The 20577-nt window shown below is 36.6% G+C and overlaps 1 protein-coding gene across 1 annotated transcript in view; it reads left to right on the top strand.

Annotated features, from left to right (window-relative positions):
• The first annotated feature begins 7653 nt into the window (after positions 1-7653).
• Positions 7654-20577, top strand: part of LOC139122765 (rab-like protein 2A) — a 37084-nt gene continuing 24160 nt past the window's right edge. The window contains exon 1 of the mRNA XM_070688474.1: positions 7654-7789. Within this exon, the coding sequence (XP_070544575.1) occupies positions 7689-7789 (101 nt within the window). The 5' untranslated portion in view covers positions 7654-7688. The remainder of the gene's footprint in view (positions 7790-20577) is intronic.

Raw genomic sequence — 20577 nt, 5'->3', positions numbered from 1 at the left:
AAACTTCAACAACAAGATTATAGAAAAAAAGATATATCTCGTATAAAGAAAGATGTTAATCTCACCAACCATCGACGATACCTCACCGATAAAGATAAGAGGAATATGACATAAGAACAAAACTGGTTTACACAACGACCTTCAGTCCATTCATCAAAACCAGGCAAATCAAACAATGTCTAACAAAAAATTGGAAAATAATAGAAGCCGATCAAACACTGGTCAAAGTTTTTCCAGAAAAACCTATCATAGCATACAAAAGGAATAAAAACTTAAGAGACATCCTCGTTCAGGCACAAATCAAGCACGAGGATAAAATAAACACGAACGGTCTGACCAACAAACCACTCAAAGTTCAGACCACAACATATCCATACTAGCATCTCTAGTTGATGAACAATCGCTACTATCAAATAACATGTGGGATAAATAGCTCCAACATATAACCGGTTCTTTCCCGGGGACCCAGATCACATGACCAGGGTCAAAGCACTATCGATTCACCGGTGTCTCGCCATGTTTCTCCATATCATTAAACCACATTGATCGAATCAATATACCGCATCACTATCAAAGGTAGAAAACGATGTGTAAAGTTGCTCTCATTTTCCTATATATAGAAACAGACTTCAAGATACATAAAACAATTTATAAATTCTAAAATTCTGAGAAAAAAATATACTAAAGAACTGTAGTTGTAGTTAACATAAAATTATTCTCGTTTGTAGAGGCCATCTAATCAGACTGTGGTGAATGTATAATGCCCACTGTAACAAGTACTAGAAAACGGCATTCATAGGTGAAATTTTTAGACGAAGTTTCGCCAAGGGTCTATTGAAAAGTGTACCATTTCCAGTAAAATAGCTCTGTGAAGTTAAAAATTGGTATACACAATCAATTGTTACTGAAAAAGACACTGCTGAAATTGATCGGTGTTCAAGACCCGGAAGACCATTTACTAGCCCCGTTTCTCCTTCATAGACAGACCCAAATTGTGTTATGCAACAGAAACTACTCAGTATACACATCGACAATCTTTTGAAGGTAGGTTTATTTTTACATGACAAACTGTTTATATCAGAAACAAGTTCCTAAAAAACACATATTACCTATAACATTCACTCAGGTCCGCGGTATAGCGTGAATATAGGCATGTTTAGGCGACCCATGCTTGTGTGACCCCTGCGTACTACTGCGACCTTTGTTTTGAAATGAAAACGAGGCTATTTTTCTGAGGGCGCTGTTCAAATTACACCCCCAGCATTCAGACTGAACTGCAAGTGCCCAAACAGGCTATCCGCTATTCTCTGCGGGCGGATACCCTTTGCCACCTAGTAATAAATGAGCTTCCTCGGGGAAGAAAAGGTAAAGTTTTAGTCTTCAAGAAAAGAACAAGGATTAGATTTTCCTTTGAAGGTAAATAGCAATCAAGTGCTTGTCTGTTCAAAGAGTATCTTTTGAACTTGAAGTTCACCCGTACCATTTTATAATGCGCGGAAGTTAGGAAATTCAAAGATAAGTTTCTTCATGAAAAATTACATAACAATATGCCATTGCACATGAAATTTAACCACTAGCCTCCTGCCACCTAAAATGACGCTCATTTGGCAACTTCCGAAAGTGTTAAAATAACAATATTTAACATATTGCAAAAATTTACAATCCGTGGCAAAACGCGTCCAACGGTTTTCCTTTGATCTCGTTTTCAAATGTAAAAAGGAATAAAGACACTTTTTTATGTTTTTCATTAAAAGGTCATCAAAAGATAATTGGTCTTAAACCCGTTTTCATTAGGTTGTTACTCATTCCGAAAAATGTATAACATAATTAGGATACCCCTCTCCAATCCGTGGCAAAACGCGTCCAACGGTTTTCTTTTGATCTCGTTTTCAAATGTAAAAAGGAATAAAGGCACTTTTTTATGTTTTTCATTAAAAGGCCATCAAAAGATAATTGGTCTTAAGCTCGTTTTCAGTAGGTTGTTACTCATTCCGAAAAATTTATAACATAATTAGGGTACCCCCTCTCACCAAATGGGGGTCTAATTGCGTCCATTCATTTCATCGGGGCTGCCTGTTAAGTACTTAAATCACTAGACACTCCAAACAAAAATGTTCGAGTAACAATGCCTAGGAAAAAGAAGACATGAAAATGTGGCGTTTTTGTGTTTTCATTTTCAAATAGTCTTTTTCTCTTTCAGTGTTAAAGTATGCGTGTTCTATCCAAAGTACATGATACTTTTTAAAATTGTCCAATCCTAAGTGGGAACTTTCAGTCACGTGAGAAATCTCGGCCTGATTTGATGCAACTTGTAGCGCCAGGCATGAAAAATAGCCTTTTCTATCGAAGATTTTGTCGCAATTGGCCGAGGGAATGTAGCAAACTTTAAAATTCTGATGATGAAATGTCCGGAACTAACGCCGCGTGGGACTGACAAAAAGTGTTGCAAGCGCAACTTTAAGGGACGTATGGAAGACCGGTCACGACATGCGACATGCGACCTGCGACTTCAAAACTGCGACCTGCGTCCTGCGAGTTTGAAACATGCGACCTGCGACTTCGGCATTTAGACCAAGGTGTAGGCCTAACCTGCGACTTCACAACAGCGACCTGCGTCCTGCGTGTTTGTCAAACTGCGATATCAGTCTTGATTTGTTCGCACCATTGCTCTGAACACGAGCCTGAAATACACGAGGGACACCATTGCACTATATTAAAACAGCCGGTTTACCGCATTCTCGCGACCAGAGCATAATTTTCGCACCGCTGGCCTACGCAAAAATCGGCCAGCGAAAGAATTCAACCAGCGATAGAAGTGCATGAAGCTGTGACGGTAGAGAATTCCACAAACGAAGAGCACAAATTTATTTTCCTTCTTACGAAAGGCAAACTGATCTGAAATAATGCAATAGCAATAGGGTTTTAAACGTCTACATCAGTGTTTAATAGTTTCTGGAACTTTTCTGCCTACATGATCTAAAATATTATATACACACAAAAAATAATATGTACATATTATAGTATGTACATATTAGGCATAAAGACTGAAAGTAGGATTGTAGTAGGGTTTAATTATGTCCTGTTTTACAGTTTTAACTCGCGTTATCTATAAAGAAAGTCGGTCACTGGCTATTCATGGTTAGCAAATATGTTTGCACTTCTATCAATATCAGTATTATTTTAACTGCTTTACTTTGCATATGTTATTTGTGTAGACAAATGTAGTCCGAAGTTAACCAGTAAGAATATTTTTATTTTTCCAACTGAACAAAAGTTGGATCAATTCGATTTTTTGACGAAAAAGTAAAAATGAAATTAGACGAAAAGATGGCAACATCCGATGATCAATCACTGGAGAATTGGAACAAAACTGGAAATGTTAGAAAATGAACGACAATAACTGAAAATTCGAATGTTTGCAATGACACTGACGCAGTTATGATACAGGGGGACAATGAATTAAACAGACAGCTAGATGGTTATACCACAGTGAAATGAGGATAAATACCAGAGATATCTAAAAATCAAAAGGTTTGTCGATAACATAAGGAAAGAAGCGAGGTAAGGCAGACGAAGAATATCTAAAATAATTTGAAATTATAATATAAACATATAAATGCCTAGATCACGTAGCATATTATTTTCCATGCATTAACACGTACTGTCAACATTTCCGTCATAAAATTATCTCTCCAGATGAAAATGAGTGAACTGGTGTGTACATGAATTGAGTTTTGCCAGACTTGGTGAACGCTTTACCAAAGCGAAAGCAATGGCTTATTAATTGATCGATGTTGAACGTTAAATCTCCTTTCCACGTTTTACCCTTTGAGCGCTGTAATTTTCTCCCACCAAAATTTTAGTGCAAAATTTTACCAATTGTATGAATTTCTGTAATTTTTTGATAATTTGGGACCAAATCGACATCACATTCATTGGCTACAGGTTTTTCCCAAAATTTTGCAAAAAAATTGGAGGAAAAATTGACAGGGGTTTATTATATAAAGGGGACAAAAATAGACTTTGGCGCTCAAAGGATTAAAGTTCACGCAAGACGCCTCCAATCTAATACTGAGGAAAACACCATGAAACGTTACGTGTTGTTGTCGCATGTCGCAGTTGTGAAGTCGCAGGTCGCAGTTTGACAAACACGCAGGTCGCTGTTGTGAAGTCGCAGGTTACACCTAGGTCTAAATGCCGAAGTCGCAGGTCGCATGTTTCAAACTCGCAGGACGCAGGTCGCAGTTTTGAAGTCGCAGGTCGCATGTCGCATGTCGTGACCGGTCTTCCATAGGGACGTAATTAAAACTCGTCAAGTAGACGCGCCTACATAGAGAGGCGGCTTTTCTGTTTTCGATAACTTTGCTCAAAGTCGCACATTTTGATAATTTAGTTTGGCATGTACCAAGCCAGCCCAAGGCGGAGGCCTACCGGTACTCTTTCGCCATGGTTCGTTCAATTTGTTTCCATTGTGTAGTTTCCCGAGCATTGGTAACGTTCGTTTGTTGATAATGAAAAGTGGTCGGATTTTAGCACTTCCAAAATGTTCTGTTTAGGGACGGGGGGGGGGGGGGGTGAGTTTCATCGTGACTGCCTGTTAAGTACTTAAGGCACTAGACACTCCAAACAAAAATGTTCCAGTGTCTATGCCTAGGGAAAAGAAAACATGAAAATGGCTTTTTTGTTTTTCCCCTAGGCATAGCCACTTGAAAATCTTTGCTTCGAGTGTTTAGTACTTTTATTGGCAGTCATGATGAAACGAATGGACGCAATTAGACCCCCAGTTTGGCGAGAGGAATCCGTGGCAAAACGCGTCCAATGGTTGTTACTCATTCCGAAAAATTTATAACATAATTAGGGTACCCCTCTCACCAAATGGGGGTCTAATTGCGTCCATTCGTTTTATCGTGACTGCCTGTTAAGTACTTAAATCACTAGTCACTCCAAACAAAAATGTTCGAGTGTCTATGCCTAGGGAAAAGAAAACATGAAAATGTGGTGTTTTTGTGTTTTCATTTTCTAATTATCTCTTTAAAGTACATGAACTGTACGCACATTTAATAAGGTTCGCTACAATGTAACAATTAATTGCCCAACTTGTTATATTTGTCCAAATAATTCGCGCCACTTTTGTTTACGCAGACATTGTGCTACTTAAAATTGAGTTCCCGCCAAATTGAAAAAAATAAGTACTGTTTTCAACAGATTGCAAAAGGTGGTACAACTAACCCTTTTGAGGTATCTTTTAAAAATGTTCTCGAACTAATCTGGGGTGCAAACGTATGCAGGGTGTTCCTTAAAGTGGTAACTTTCAGGCGTATTTTTAGACATTTCGGCAAGCAACTAATTTGCTCAACGCGGAAAAAAAATTACAGTACGGTTGGATAGGAAGTGGCTGGCTGTCTGACGTTGGTGGCGCGGTGTGTTACCATGATATTCGAATAAAGTCAATGTTCTAATTGTTTTGGGCGTTTTTTTCCGCAAAAAAACATGTAAGCATACGTATTCACCACTTTACACAAAGACAAAATATATCAAAAATGGATTGCAGCCCGCAAAATAGTGCATCCGCCCGGAGTTGAGTTTTTATTGGCATATTTATTTCACTGTTGTCAGCCCGTTGGCTTATAATGTCTATCCGCGACTCCAAACTTGAAGTTTTAATTTTTAAAAAGTGATGGTAAATTGGGCTGGGGGTAATAGCGTTTGACCTCATCCCCCCGTCCCTAAACAGAACATTTTGGAAGTGCTAAAATCCGACCACTTTTCATTATCAACAAACGAACGTTACCAACGCTCGGGAAACTACACAATGGACACAAATTGAACGAACCATGGCGAAAGAGTACCGGTAGGCCTCCGCCTTGGGCTGGCTTGGTACATGCCAAACTAAATTATCAAAATGTGCGACTTTGAGCAAAGTTATCGAATACAGAAAAGCCGCCTCTCTATGTAGGCGCGTCTACTTGACGAGTTTTAATTACGTCCCTTAAAGTTGCAACACTTTTTGTCAGTCCCACGCGGCGTCAGTGCCGGACATTTCATCATCAGAATTTTAAAGTTTGCTACATTCCCTCGGCCAATTGCGACAAAATCTTCGATAGAAAAGGCTATTTTTCATGCCTGGCGCTACAAGTTGCATCAAATCAGGCCGAGATTTCTCACGTGACTGAAAGTTCCGACTCAGGATTTGATAATTTTAAAAAGTATCATGTACTTTGGATAGAACACGCATACTTTAACACTGAAAGAGAAAAATATTATTTGAAAATGAAAACACAAAAACACCACATTTTCATGTTTTCTTTTCCTAGGCATAGACACTCGAACATTTTTGTTTGGAGTGTCTAGTGATTTAAGGTTCCAAGACAAGAAATGTGACCTTTTTAATCTAACAATTCTCTAACAGTTAATAAACTCAGAACCCCTGTAAAGTATACATTTTCTGAAAGCCTACATATATGGAAACATTTTGGTAACCACAGTGTCACCATTGTTTACATAACTATCACGTGACAAGATAATTTGCATAACCTTTCAAAAGTCGGTTTTCCTATGTTTTGTCTCAATACTTCAAAATATCTGACTCAAACTTTCTGGAATGCAAGCTGTCACAATGCTCTTTCAAAGTGTGTCTCAGATTTTTTATATCTTGTTTAGTTTTTTTGGAGCACAATTTTAAAGAAATCAACTATGGTAAAATTCACTGCTCTGGAAGTTTTTCTGGCATAAAAACTGTTTAAGAAGGTTTAAAAAAATTCTGAGACACACTTTTGAAGACCTGTAGGATAGCTTGCACTCACATGAATTTCAGCCACATATCTCAAAGCATTGAAACAAAACATAGGGAAAACCGATTTTGAAAGGTTATGCAAATTACCTGTCACGTGATAGTTATGTAAACAATGGTGACACTATGGTAACCAAAATATTCCCCTATATCTAGGCTTTCTGAAAATATATAATTTACGGGGTTCTGAGCTTATTAATCACTAGAGAATTGTTAGCTTAAAAAGGTCAATTTCTTGTCTTGGAACCTTAAGTACTTAACAGGCAGTCACGATAAAACGAATGGACGCAATTAGACCCCCATTTGGATTCAGAGGGGTACCCTTATTTTGTTATAATTTTTTCGGAATGCGTAGCAACGTAACGAAAACGGGCTTAAAGACAAGTTAGCGTTTTATCACATTTAACGTAAAACAGAAAAGGTGTCTTTATCCCTTTTTACATTTAAATGCGAGGCCAAATGAAAAGCGTTGGACGCGTTTTGCCACGGATTATTTACACTCACGAAGACAAATAAATCCATGCGCACATTGCAATATATGAAAATTAAATGGCCCTATTAAACTAAATTAATCTTGTACTAATCTTTCCGATTTTTGCTATGCGCGTAAGCCCTCTGCCTGACGCTTATCACGAAACAAAGCAATTATTCGTCTGTTTAAAACTTGGCAAGTAATTTTGCTAAATATCACAACTAATCACTTGAATTTCCGAAATAAAGCATCGATCGAAAAATGTCGGGGGAGTAGGAAGGCGGGTAAGGAAGGGGTCGCCCCACGTCTGCCCCCTCCCTATACATGCTACATGATCAAACCCTGTTTAGAGCGCCCTCTTACGGTTGTTCAGATTTTTCCTCCCAGCAGAAGTACCCAGCATTCAAAGCGTACATATTTGCAAAGATGGCGGAAACCTCAGGTACAGACCCGGAAAACGCCAAAATCGACAGGGAAAATTCAGTGAAAGTAATATGTCTTGGAGACTCAGCTGTAGGGAAATCAAAGTAAGTCTCATATTTACATTTAATTTTTGTGGTAACAAAATTATGATTTAAAATTCAAAACCATTCAATAACGTCGCACAACGTCATTGTCCACAGCACAGCATACCGCTGTCGGCCGCTGTTTCAATGACCAGTGTCGTGACAGTGTACGATTATGTGTACATGTTGCTGCGTAACTAACGGAATGTGCCGATCCCAAATTCTAGTAACTTACACTAAGGTTTCGTCTTAAATATCTTCCAATTGGTAATAGTTATTTCGAACTGCTGCTTTTTTTCAGCGAAAGCCGTGAGTGTCAGGTCGGAAATTTTAGTTCAAGTTGGATTGGTCTGAACATGGCAACGGTCTTGGTAACTTGACGCAGTTGTTTAGTTGGTCGTTGACATAACGGTTTTGTTATCGGCTTGGTAAATCTCAAATAACGGTTGTTATGTAAGTTTACCAAGGGAAATATTTTAACACCTCAATGTTTAGAGGACCATCTCTAGTTTCCGTTACAATGTCTGGATGTGTAAATGGTGATTTAGTTCAGCTGATCACAAGCTGTGTCCTTTGACAAGGAGTCTATGACGAGACCGCAAGGCCAGTGTGCTAACACTCATTGGGGACGAGCTTTTACAAGTTGCCGTCGGCAAAAGTCATCAATTCTGTGCATTTCTGGTATAGAATATGAATGAGCAATGTAACTTACTTTTATAGGTTTGATATCACATAGCATGCAGGAGTGTCAATGGGATATAGTATCGTGTTCTGTTTCCAGAAGAGTTCATATTATTTTTGTCAAGATTACTGCCGCCACTTTTCAAATGACCCTGAACTTGTCCTCCAGTCGATTGTGCAGTCACCTCAAGTCGAGGCAAATCGTGACCAATTCAAAAGACACGTTGGTAAATCTAACCACTCTGTACATGAAAAACTAATAATATAATATAGTGTCTTGAGAATTCCCATCAACGGTTTGGTTCATTCTAACAGAGATGTCTTAATATTTGACAAAGTGTCATCTAGCATGTCTTTGATACCTGATAACTTCTACAAGTTGCCCATTGATGTGAGATTGGCATTGCAGTTCCTGTGACCACATACAGCAAAACAAATGTGTAGTTTTAAATCACAGACCATCCAGGGTGTACACAACTAAGTCACAGAGAAGTTTGGATATGAAGTGTGGTACTGGGTTGTACATGTCACCATCTTCCTGCTGAAAGTGTATGAATGACTCATCCAAGATATTGTCAGCTTATAATTATACTCCTCTGACCTGACTTGCGCACACATAATCTCTCTCTCTCTCTCTCTCTCTCTCTCTCTCTCTCTCTCTCTCTTACTCAGTACTCAGTGGATAGTGCTCACACTTTCATTTAAAACATTAAAGGAGGACTATCCATGATGAGATTAGTAGGATAGCAAAGTGTTTTAACTGATTTAACATTCAATGGAAACAAAGAATTGAAGACTACACACATCAAACAATAGATGTTTAAGGAATATATCTGTGTTTTCACCATACATGTATCATCAGACTCCATCATCATTTGAATAATTGAGAAGATTTTTTAGTCTGTGCAAAGCAGGGACTTGTAGATTGATTCAGTTCAAGACACATCTATCTGGCGCAACATTACTCTATTGTACACAAACTAAATGTCATTTAAACTTGTTCTTTTCAGTAGTTTGTACTGTCTTGCAGACAATATAAAAACACTGCATTAAGTATCTCAGGTATGAAATCTTATGTATTATTATTAGCCCAAACAACGGTCTGAAGTTGTCAAGTTGAAAATACCCCCGGTAGTTCCAGTTCACTTTCAGTCAAATGATGACTATGCTGTCTGCTACATCATCAACAAGTTCTCATTGAATCCCCTGGGATGCATACCATTCAACAAATGCTTTAAGCAAGTGAAACCCATTTGCTCACAAATATTTGAATCACAGAATAAGCCAGTTTCTATGTGTATGAGTTTCAACGTAACAAACAGAGAAACATTACTGCTAAATGTATGTATGTATGGAATTATAATCTAAAGTGTATAAGTTCCCACTTTCTCATATCAAATTGTTTGTTTGTCCTTCACTGAATCAATGAGTAAAAATAAAATGTACATTAAGTAGTTGATTATCTATATTTGTCCATACTGTGTAGCCAGACTATAACATTCAGTGCATAGTGTGTAGCCAGACTATAACATTCAGTCCTGTACAGGTATTCCACTGTCTTTGATCCTGATTTAATCTTTCACTTTAGTTCAGTCATAGTCGACATTTGGAAAAGTTACTTGGACCAGTGTTTTACTAGGGTCCCCCTAGGTACATGTACATCAATGCAATCTTAATGTGAATCTTAAATATTAGCTAATGATATAAAAAACATATTGACTAAGAGAGATCCAAGAGTTATCCAGAGATTTAAGATACTCTATCATTTTGGCAAGGTTCTGAAATTTTTGAGTCAAAAGACTAGAAGGAATTTTTAATTGGTAAAATTTGGCCTTTGCTCACATGTTAAAACAATTTTTGCTCTCAATACAAAAGTTACAACAGCTTTTCTCAACAGCAGTATTACTATTTGTGTAACCATTTATTATTTTTCAATGAAAATAATCAAATGACCTCAAAGAGGAGAACTGTCATTTTAGATTATCAATCACAGTCACTCCTACAGAGGTATTTACTTCCAATGATGTATGCTTACATTCAGTGATAGCCCAGTCACATACTGGCAATCAAAGTTTTTGTTGAGTTTGTAGTAACATGTACCTGGAGTACAGGAGAAAATTGGATCAGATCAGAAAGATTCCCCATGTGGCCTTTGTACATCAACTTCACACTGATGCAGATTACATTTTCACTTGTACTCAATCACATACTTTCTGTTTTCAAGTGCTAGGCTGTCACCCAAGATAGCTCTTTACATGTTTCTGTGAGTCTGTGTGTTCAGTGTTTTCAGGATTTGTAGGTGTCTGTATGGCATGCTGAGATTATGAAAAACAAAACCTACAAAGCAATATGTGTCCTTATTGTACACTTAACATGCCTCAGACACAACTTTTCTTTGACACAACAAAATGAGTCTCTGTACATGTATTGATTGTAAATTATCGATGCACAGAAATTCATGAATTGCTGCAAAAAGCTCAAACTCTCATGTCAGGGAAAACTATGATCCATTTACTGTGAGTATTTGTATAAGCCATCATGGGGAGTTTTCATTTATAATTTAATTTATTAGTACTTTGTGCCCTGTGGGCACAAAGGTACTAATGTGATGACGCGGCCTCTGCTGTTGCATACAGTGGGCCGTATGCTGTGGACGCAGGTATCTCAAAAACGCTTCAGTAACTTTTTCTGAAATTTGGTCTGGTGGTCACTTGGGCATGTATCTCAAACGGTCTTTTTTCTTTTTTTGATTGAATCATTTTAAAGTCACTTTTTTAGCTTTTTTCTGAAAACCACTATTTTCAATTTTTCCTCAAAACCACTGATTTGATTATTGTGATATTTGGCATGGGTGTTCGTATAGTTGCAATGCCGTCAGAAATGTTCAAAATTTGGTGATACATGCCTTGTATTATTTTTAAACAATATTTTTATCCATTTTTATTTTATATTTACTTGATTTTGCCTCGCTTTCGTTAAAGCTACTGTCTGCGCATGCGCACAACTGTAGGACAATTCTGAGTTGAAGAATCGAATCGGACGCCATCTTGTGTCTCGGTGTGGGTACATCTTTTACGTCGTGAACGTTTCACTGTGTGTTTCAACATGTTCTATAGTTATGAAGTTGACAGTGATGCACTTTTGCGGCTGTCGTGTTTTTTTGGAACGAAAGGCGCCTTTGATCGACTGAAGAATGATGGCCTCCGTAGGCGATAAACACCGGTACCGGCAGGCATATCAGTTCTACTGAGGAAGCAATCCACTGGCCCGTATAGGTCAGGGGCTCACTTAGGGAAGAACCACATGATTCCGGGGGGGGTATGGAGGATTTTGAGAAAAAAAAATGTCACCAGGTGAAATAAAAGAAGAAAATTAAGCCTGTAATGGCTTGAGAAAAAAAAATTCTCATAACAGACAGAAATAAAAAAGGAATTGTCACAATGCAGTTGAAATGAGCAAAATTTTGGAAACTTCATCCTCATGTATTCTTTGCTGGCATGCTGCCATAGGCAGCGCAAATGTTTTTACCACAAGCAATTCTTATGTGTTTTTTTTCCCAGCGCTTACGATATAAGCATTCACTACTTTACACCTCAGTGCACTCGATGTTTCCCTTCCCTTTTCTGACCCAAGAAATCATATTTCAGGATTTCTGTTGCAATATCTCAATGGTATAGGCAATATCTAGATGGGACTATTTGACTTCTGTAAATTGTGAAAATTTAAAACACAAGACAGGAGTCAATAAACTAGTGTTAAAACCAATACATTATTCTCTCAATATAAATACGTTAGAAAGATTACAAGTTGACAATGAAAAATTGAGGAACAACAAATATAAAGAAATACAATGTGTGAGCCTTGTTTCTCTGACCACAAAAGATAACATCCCCCCCCTGAGAACTTAAAAGGAATTGACTATTTTAAAGAAAAGCAGGTATAGTAATGATCACAGTTGATTTGCCAAAAAAGTGTTCTACAATTGAAAGTTGTATATATACTAGACTTTCCATTTTGTTTTCATTTGTTGGAATGTAAAATGAATACATAAAACCATCCTGTGATATGTGAAACAGTGGCTTAAATTTGAAAATTCACTGCTACTCCATTTGAAAAAAAAAATGATGCAGGTCTGACAGTAGAAATAAAAAAAATGCTGTCTCTCTGACCAAAAAAAGTTCCCATACCCACTTCCTGCATACCCCCCCCCCGAAATCAAATGGGTCACCCCTTAATATGCGCATGCGCATATAACAAGTTAGCATTGTTTTGCAAGGACTTACGCCATCTTGTTTCTCGCGTCTGGTGCGAATCTTGACGTTTTTTGGGGTTTTTAGCGTGTATTTGATGATGTTTTGTAAATATGGAGTTCACAGTGATGGTACTTTTGTTGCTGTCATGTATTTTTTGGCACGAAACGCTCTTCGATAGACTGAAGAATGATGGCCTCCGTACTCGGTACTCCCCAGTACCATTGCTTCAGCGAGGCAATCCCACCGGCGGCCCGTACTCATAGCAATATCTAGATGGTACTAATAGCTGGGTGAGAGTGAGGGAACGCTCTGTCCTTCTACCTCCATGTCATAACAAACTAGCGTCGTTTTATGTTGATGTACTGTCCTTTCGACATAGCGATAACTTTTAGTTTTCTGTTGCTTATTTTGGGTAATTTCGACAGTTGTGCATTGATTTTGACATCATTGTTGACTCCGATCGCTATTACATTTACAGTGCTGTGTGTTCCGCTACCCCGCTCACCACAGCCCTGCAAAGACCCGTACGTAGGGTGAGCGGGGCGATTAGCTGTAGCGGAACACACAGCATCGTACGCAGGGATGTTGACCGATTTACTAAGGAAGTACGCGCACTTCAGAATCACGGCATAATCCGACATGGTATAAATTTGGCATGATCATCAGATCATACATGATCCGAGATTGCACTTTAGCAAGGTCACGATAACTAATGTTGTTTGTTTCACTGTCGTTTAATACCTATATTTCCACTAAAAGACCATTAGAATTTCATCCTTGCTACTTTGAAATCGTGCACTGGCATGCATGTAGTTGTCAACATCACTATGCTTGAATGTAGTAGACTCTATACTATGAACATATCGACTGTCACTGCATATTGCATATGTGTGGAAGTCACTCCATATCATATCAAAAATGTAGTATTGCGACGTTTGAGCTGCCAGAAGCCAGAATTTACAGTTTACGAGAAAGTTATCTTACATGTAAAACTCAGTTCTACTGTGAACAAAATGCAAGCTATGTTGTATAACTATCGTGAATAGCATAATATTTTGTACCTATCACCGTGTCAGAAAATCAGAAGGAAACAACCAGTCAGACAAACTGTGGTCAGGATGATACTGTCCAATTTTAATATTTGTCTCTCGGCACACACCAGATACTCATGACTGTAAAACAACATTTCCATATAATTGTATATTCAGTTTTTATATTTAATTTGCTTTTCACCATATTGTATGTCCTTCCCTGCACTACATAATTCAAAACTAAATATTGTCTTTGGCCTATTCATACTTGAGGGGTAAGCTTATTTAGTCTCACACATTAAAGATGCACTGTTGACCTACAGAGTCCAAACTTTTTATCATTGTATTGTAGATAGGTGTACACTCCAAATACTAAGTACAAGTGTGGTGAGTGTAACAAGCAAATGTTTTTTAGTCAATGGCCCAAATTTATTTTCTATATGATGGACAATAAATACATGTGTAATCAATGCCAACAGTCCAGTTTAAGTAATTTGGTTTAGATTAGCCATTGGCTAAATTTTCTCCCCTTCTGTATTATATAAGTTCACCGTTTCCTGTTTTAGATATTGTTGATCCTATTGAGTCTATCTCTAATTCTTAATTCACTTTCATATCAGGGTTGTTGATACTTAGAATCCACACTTGAACTTATGCTGGAGCAGTAACCAACCAGTTCAAATAACTTTCATTCATGTCCAAACAATTTGACTTTTTGCCAAATTTCACATTTATGGCAAATAATAAACGGTAAGGAGGTACAAAGGACGTCGGTGCCCCGGGCCCCATGTTTAACGTGTGTCCATGGATGTGGATATATGGTGTATGAACATGATAACTGTATACATATGTTTATCAGAAGGTGTGTACAACTTGTGTAGCTTCAGGGATGTTATTGATATTCAATATGATGAATGTACATGTTGTACAGGGTATATCTGTTTAGACTGCAATACTGACTGTGGTTCATTCACATCAAGGACTGTGACAGACGATGATCTTCAAAGCATAGAATGTAAACCAATATCACTAATCACACACTGATCACTGAGTCAAGAAACAATTTAGTGTCAAAAATATGGTTTCTTGGGAAAAATTATGATTTCCAAAGATTTCAAAGGAATATGAGCATGTATTTGATAGCCCACTCAGTGTGCATATATCAGTAGCTTAAAAGAATATGGAATGGATAATTGTTTTCAATGTGCTCTATCAGGTTGCACAGATGTATAGAGTGACATAAGAATATAACTTTTGAACTTATTTCCTTGTTGAATGTAAATATGTATTTCATGAACAAATCTGTTTTTTTTTCTTTCATTTTCCACAATAGCTACCTAACTTTCACATAAAAGCTAAATTTATTCCACATTGTTGCGGAGAATATATTAAAGTACAGTGTAGCATACCAGTATATTCTCTCTTTAACCTGATAATGTCAGTCTGAAAATGTAGACAGTATCAGATACATGTACTTGCAATTATAGAGTTCTCAGAGACATTATTGTCATTTTCATAAAGTGTTAAATTTATGTTATTTTAATTTTTCATCACAAATTGTACAGGTATTCGCTATCAGCGAATATTTTTCAGATGCACATTACACTTTTGTCCTAAAACAAAGGATAATGTTTGTCACTCGTCAGTTCATACAGTCAATTACCCCTATAAGAAATAGCTCAGTCATGTAAGGTCATTTTCAGCACAGCTGTATATTCTAGTAATTTAGGTATCTTATGTTACATTTTTATTTGATATTAGTGTGTATGGTATCTTAGCATGATTTCCAAGATTCTGAAATTCCTCATCTTGTCATCCTGCCAATTGTTCACCCTACATCATTAGAAAGTGCTGCAGGGCTATGCCTAGCCGGCGGAAATGCTCTTTGCCAACACCTAATAGGGTCATTAGTCTAGTGTATCTCAGTAAAACCACGGTAACGAGGCATGGTTAAGGTCTATTTTTGTCCTTTTCTCCCTTAAGAAATGTCAACGCTAACAGAATGGAAAATCAAAAACCTTTGAGTCATTGCCACTTTGTCCTCTAGATACTCTCTTCATACAAATTTTGTCTGACCAATCAGCAATGAGTGAACTGTTCACAACATCATATTTGTCAGTGTCTGGCTTTAAGCCCACAGGTGACTAATGATAAGATCAGAATCAATGCATGGTGTTCCTCAAAGATTAAAAAGTCATTCCAGTTTTAAGCTGTCTAACATAAGGTTTGTCCCAGCTGACTGACTGTTTCACATCTTCACAATATTTAAATCAAGAACTTTACAAACTGTAAAACTTCATTCTTCAATAAAACTGTTTGACATTGCTGTCAATTGTGTACATGCAATTTGATCAGTGTTCAGTGATAAGAGTTGTTTTACAGCAAGCATTTATTACAACGATGTGGAAGTATTACAGCTCATTAATATGCAAAATTATTTGCTGGCATTTTTTGTCCCAAGTTAAAGGCTTAGTGAGACATGCAGCACCTATTGACCACCTGCTATGAAAAAAACATGCAAATTGTGTATTATCATTATTATCCATGGTGAAGCATATTACAAACATATAATGCATAACTGAGGTTCATGAATATTCTATATAATTATCATCTAATTTGCATACTGAATACTTGTGAGCTCATGAAATGAATAATGTGTGTTGCACTTGAAGTATGACTGATAAAATACTGTTCAGCAAATGGAGGGAAATGGTATTTAACCCTTTGAGCACCAAAGTCAATTTTTGCCGCCTGTATAAAATGTAACCCCAATCAATTTTTTCAGATTTTTGCTAAAATTTTGATAAAAAACTGAAGCCAATGAAATGTGATGGCCATTGGTCAAAAATTATCACAATATTTCCAGACAAATTCCTAAAAATTGGTAAAATGTTACACTAACAATTTGGTGGGAAGAAATTACAGCACTCAAAGGATGAACAGTATCTGAGACAAAAGTCACTGCTAAGTCAGTTGTGTAATCTGTAGATCTTGTATTCCCAGTCTTATTTAACTGATTTATCAGAGAGAGAGAGAGAGACCGAGAGAAATTGCAATTATAATACCTTTTAAATTGCTTGTTATACATAATGGTATTCTGCCTGCCTCTTCTATGTATCATGTTTTCTTCAGGACAGTTTCTGAGTACAGGTACTCGATGGTTATCTTAGAAACAGCATTTATATCAGAAAACCTTGGAGCAATCTGAATGTCACGAAATGCTGCAATTCAATTTCCAGTCAGAATTTATTTGGTTGTGTGAAATGTTCAAACTATTTATAACAAAAATAACTCTTCAATCCGGCATATGAATCGTGATGTTGTCATATATATCAGTGTATTTTATGTTTTCTCATGCTGTATGATACAAAGATCTATACTTTGATTCAACATGTAATGCAGTGCAACATACATGTACCGGTATACCGTATACAGTAAGCTGTGTGGGTGTAAGATATTGAATTTTTCAAAACTGAAAACAAGAGCAAGCTCATCGTTTTGACAACTTCCTTCACATATTCAGCCTGCGGCAAAGACTGACACACAAACTAGTGAAGAAACCATGACAAGGAGTACAAATAAAAACACATAAGAAATACCTCATCAGAAAAAAACACATTTTTGCATAGAGCAAAACAGATTTCTATGTTTGTTTGTACATAATTTTCTGTGTGCAATTGTCAACTCTAATTCATGGATTTTTCTATTGCATGTGTCATATCATAAACAACCCATACCGGTGAATATGTTGAGTGTTTGAAATCAATGCAGGTGAATTTGAAAGTTGCCACTCACAATCCAAAAATTGAAAAACACATGTAAATGATCGATGCTGTTCATTATATTTAGTTTCCCCTGCCCTTCTCAACTCCCAAACTAAAAAATAGAAAGTCTAAAAACATAATGAAAATAGTGACTGAACTTTTGGCTATTGCATTCCTTACCAGCATGGCAGTAGATACCAGCATGGCAGTAGGTACAATTGTATGTACAGTACATGGCATCTCAGTACAAAGACATACATGTAGTTACGTGAGCATTTATTCCACAGCAGTTCATTGAATAAAAGTATTGAAATCAAATATTACAAAATAAACCACCTTGTCAAAGTAAAGATTGGTGATATTTACTTTTAAACTGAACAGTGTTTAAAAGTTTTAACCTTTATCAAAGACAAAGTAACATCACGGTATACCGGTACACTAATAGTGAGAGGACTGTAATTATCCAGCAAGCCATTCTCTCTGCAAGACACTTGACACATTATGCAGATGATCATGTCCCTAAAGTTAGCCTTACACCAATTATGAATATTGAAATGGAAATTCAAAGCTTGTGTCTAAAATTCCTCTTAAAAAATAACTGAGAGAATTTTCACATATCAAATATCAGCAATGGCAGATCATTAATTTGTAATTTCATTTTACTTCATTGCAGAGTATTAGCTTTCCCCTCCGTATTACACACATCACATTTGACATACAGTATTATTAAAGTGGACTTTTCTTCACATGTGTATTGTATTAGCTGGAGTGTATTATAGAATACTTGTGTGATTGCATGTTAAATTTTTTCCAACATTATATATTTCAGTAATTTGAATCTAGCATAGTACCATAATTCTCAAAGTCTTTGAGAAATAAATGAGAGTTCATGTTTCACAATACATGTACATGTTATCTGAAGGCAGGTACCGTAGATTGGAAGACAAATGGCTTTTAAGTAGACAAAGCAAATCAGCCAGCTTTTGATCATTTTGACAGGCAAAATTTTCACATCTTCAAAGTGTTCTTTTTTTTCTTTCTTTTTTTTTTTATAATTTCTTTTTTATTTCACACACAAAAAATACACAAGAAAAGGAAAACCTACAGGAGCAAGAAAAGCCACAGGACAAAAAGAAAGGAAAAACAAAAAGGAAAAACAAAATGTACGAGTTCATAAAACATTATGGAGTAAAAAAATATCCCACTCAAAGTGTTCTTAAAAATTGAAATAAATTTACTGATGTTGAAATCCTGAATACAACCGTTTATAGATATATGTATATATGAAGCTGCCTGTGGCCCTGCAGTTAAACTTTGATGCAAAGGTTGTAAAAGCACACACAAAACCAAACATAACCATATGGTGTGAGAAACAACAGAGGAACCTGTTTGATAATGGGGAGAATGATATACCATATGTTACTGATAAGTTACAACATCACAGTGCAAAGTGGAAAGTTTGTGTATGTTGATATGCACAATCTAACTTGCATAGTGTGCGCATATTGGCAAATAATGTGTCTTGAGCTCTGAAGTTTGTGATAGCAATATCACTAATAGCATCTGTAACATGATATCATAAGAGAAGTATTACTGCCAATACTGATTAAGTACCTGTTAATACACTTGAAGTGCTTGGCAGTAGATGATGGTTGATATAAAGTACTAACACAAATAGTTTACCGCTGATGATTAGAAATAGAATGTTGAATGTTGATTTCCTGAAATACTGAATTGTTTTCCAATTTAGAATCCCACACCTTAGTTTGCCAATGAGACAGATAATCAAATAAGTTGACTTTATCACAGCCGTCAATTTTAACTAGGTACATGTATTAATGAAAAGGACACACTGTTGAGTCACGCAAATAAATCAGTGTTAAGTTTGTGATTGTCTTTCTTTCTCATTCTACCATGTGTATAAGGTTGGGGATGTTCCCAAAATGACAAATGGAAAAAAACCAAACGATGATTGGACGCTGCTGAAAAAATCACCAAAGCATGAATGTTAAACTACGATAGCTCAAACGTTTTGTTTGTTAAGATATGGCTACCCTATTTGTAATATATATACGGCTACTAACTCTATTGTAAAAGCCATGTGTTTAAATCATCTCTGTACTGATTAAAATATGAAGACTTGTCCATAAATATCTAGTATGTAGCTCACAATTGTGTAAACAAATTTGTATAGTTTCACTGTTTCAGCTTACATGACAATATTCACTGTAATGTTCATATCCGGGTTCAGTATCTTCATGTACCGGTATGACTAACTTCCAATGTAAGGATTTTATGGTGACAATATCACATGGAAATTTGCCCTATCTACAGGTAGTGTTGTATTGGCAATTGCTGTTCCGTTTTCATCGTGCCTTTCTCAGATAAAGTAATTTCCGTTGCGCTAGCATCAGTACTCAACTAGATGAAGTTATCAGCAAATTTCTGCCAATTAAATTAATTAATGTCCTTATCCAATAATTCCTGGAGCTCATGAATTTAATTAACCATTATGTAACCTATCGGTATACTGGTACTTGTACGTGGAATGAATTGAATCATTTTTCACTTGTTACAAATATAGTTAGTAGATTTATTGAAAGTATAGAGTTTATGGAACACTCTGTGTGTTAAGCGAAGGTAGTATGCACCTTGAAATGAAAGGACTACTCTAACTTTTGCTCAAACTCAATCTGATTAAAATCCAATGTAGTGATGGTTGGTCTTTTTATACGCTATCATATTATGGTCTTTTTGCTGGAAAAAAACTATAATACGATAGCGTAAAAGATCGACCCAGTAACATCAGATTGGCTTAAACTTCCTCAAGGAAACTTTCTACCATTCTGTTTCAAAATGAAGAATGAATTCAGGGTTCATCATGCAAATTTTGGTACTAGAGAATATTGTGAAAGATAAGAGTCCAAATATCTGTCCAATAGGCCCATTCTACATTACAGTAAATTGATATGAATGTTTATGTATCACTGAATAATGAATAAACTTTTCACTGTGAAAACCTGTGTAACATGAACACCTTGTTAACTAAGTTAGTACATGTAAAACATCCATAGGAATTA

The sequence above is a fragment of the Ptychodera flava genome, chromosome 2 (genome assembly GCF_041260155.1).
Source record: "Ptychodera flava strain L36383 chromosome 2, AS_Pfla_20210202, whole genome shotgun sequence".
In the NCBI taxonomy this organism is placed as follows: Eukaryota; Metazoa; Hemichordata; class Enteropneusta; family Ptychoderidae; genus Ptychodera; species Ptychodera flava.
This window is presented reverse-complemented; position numbering and strand designations above follow the sequence as displayed.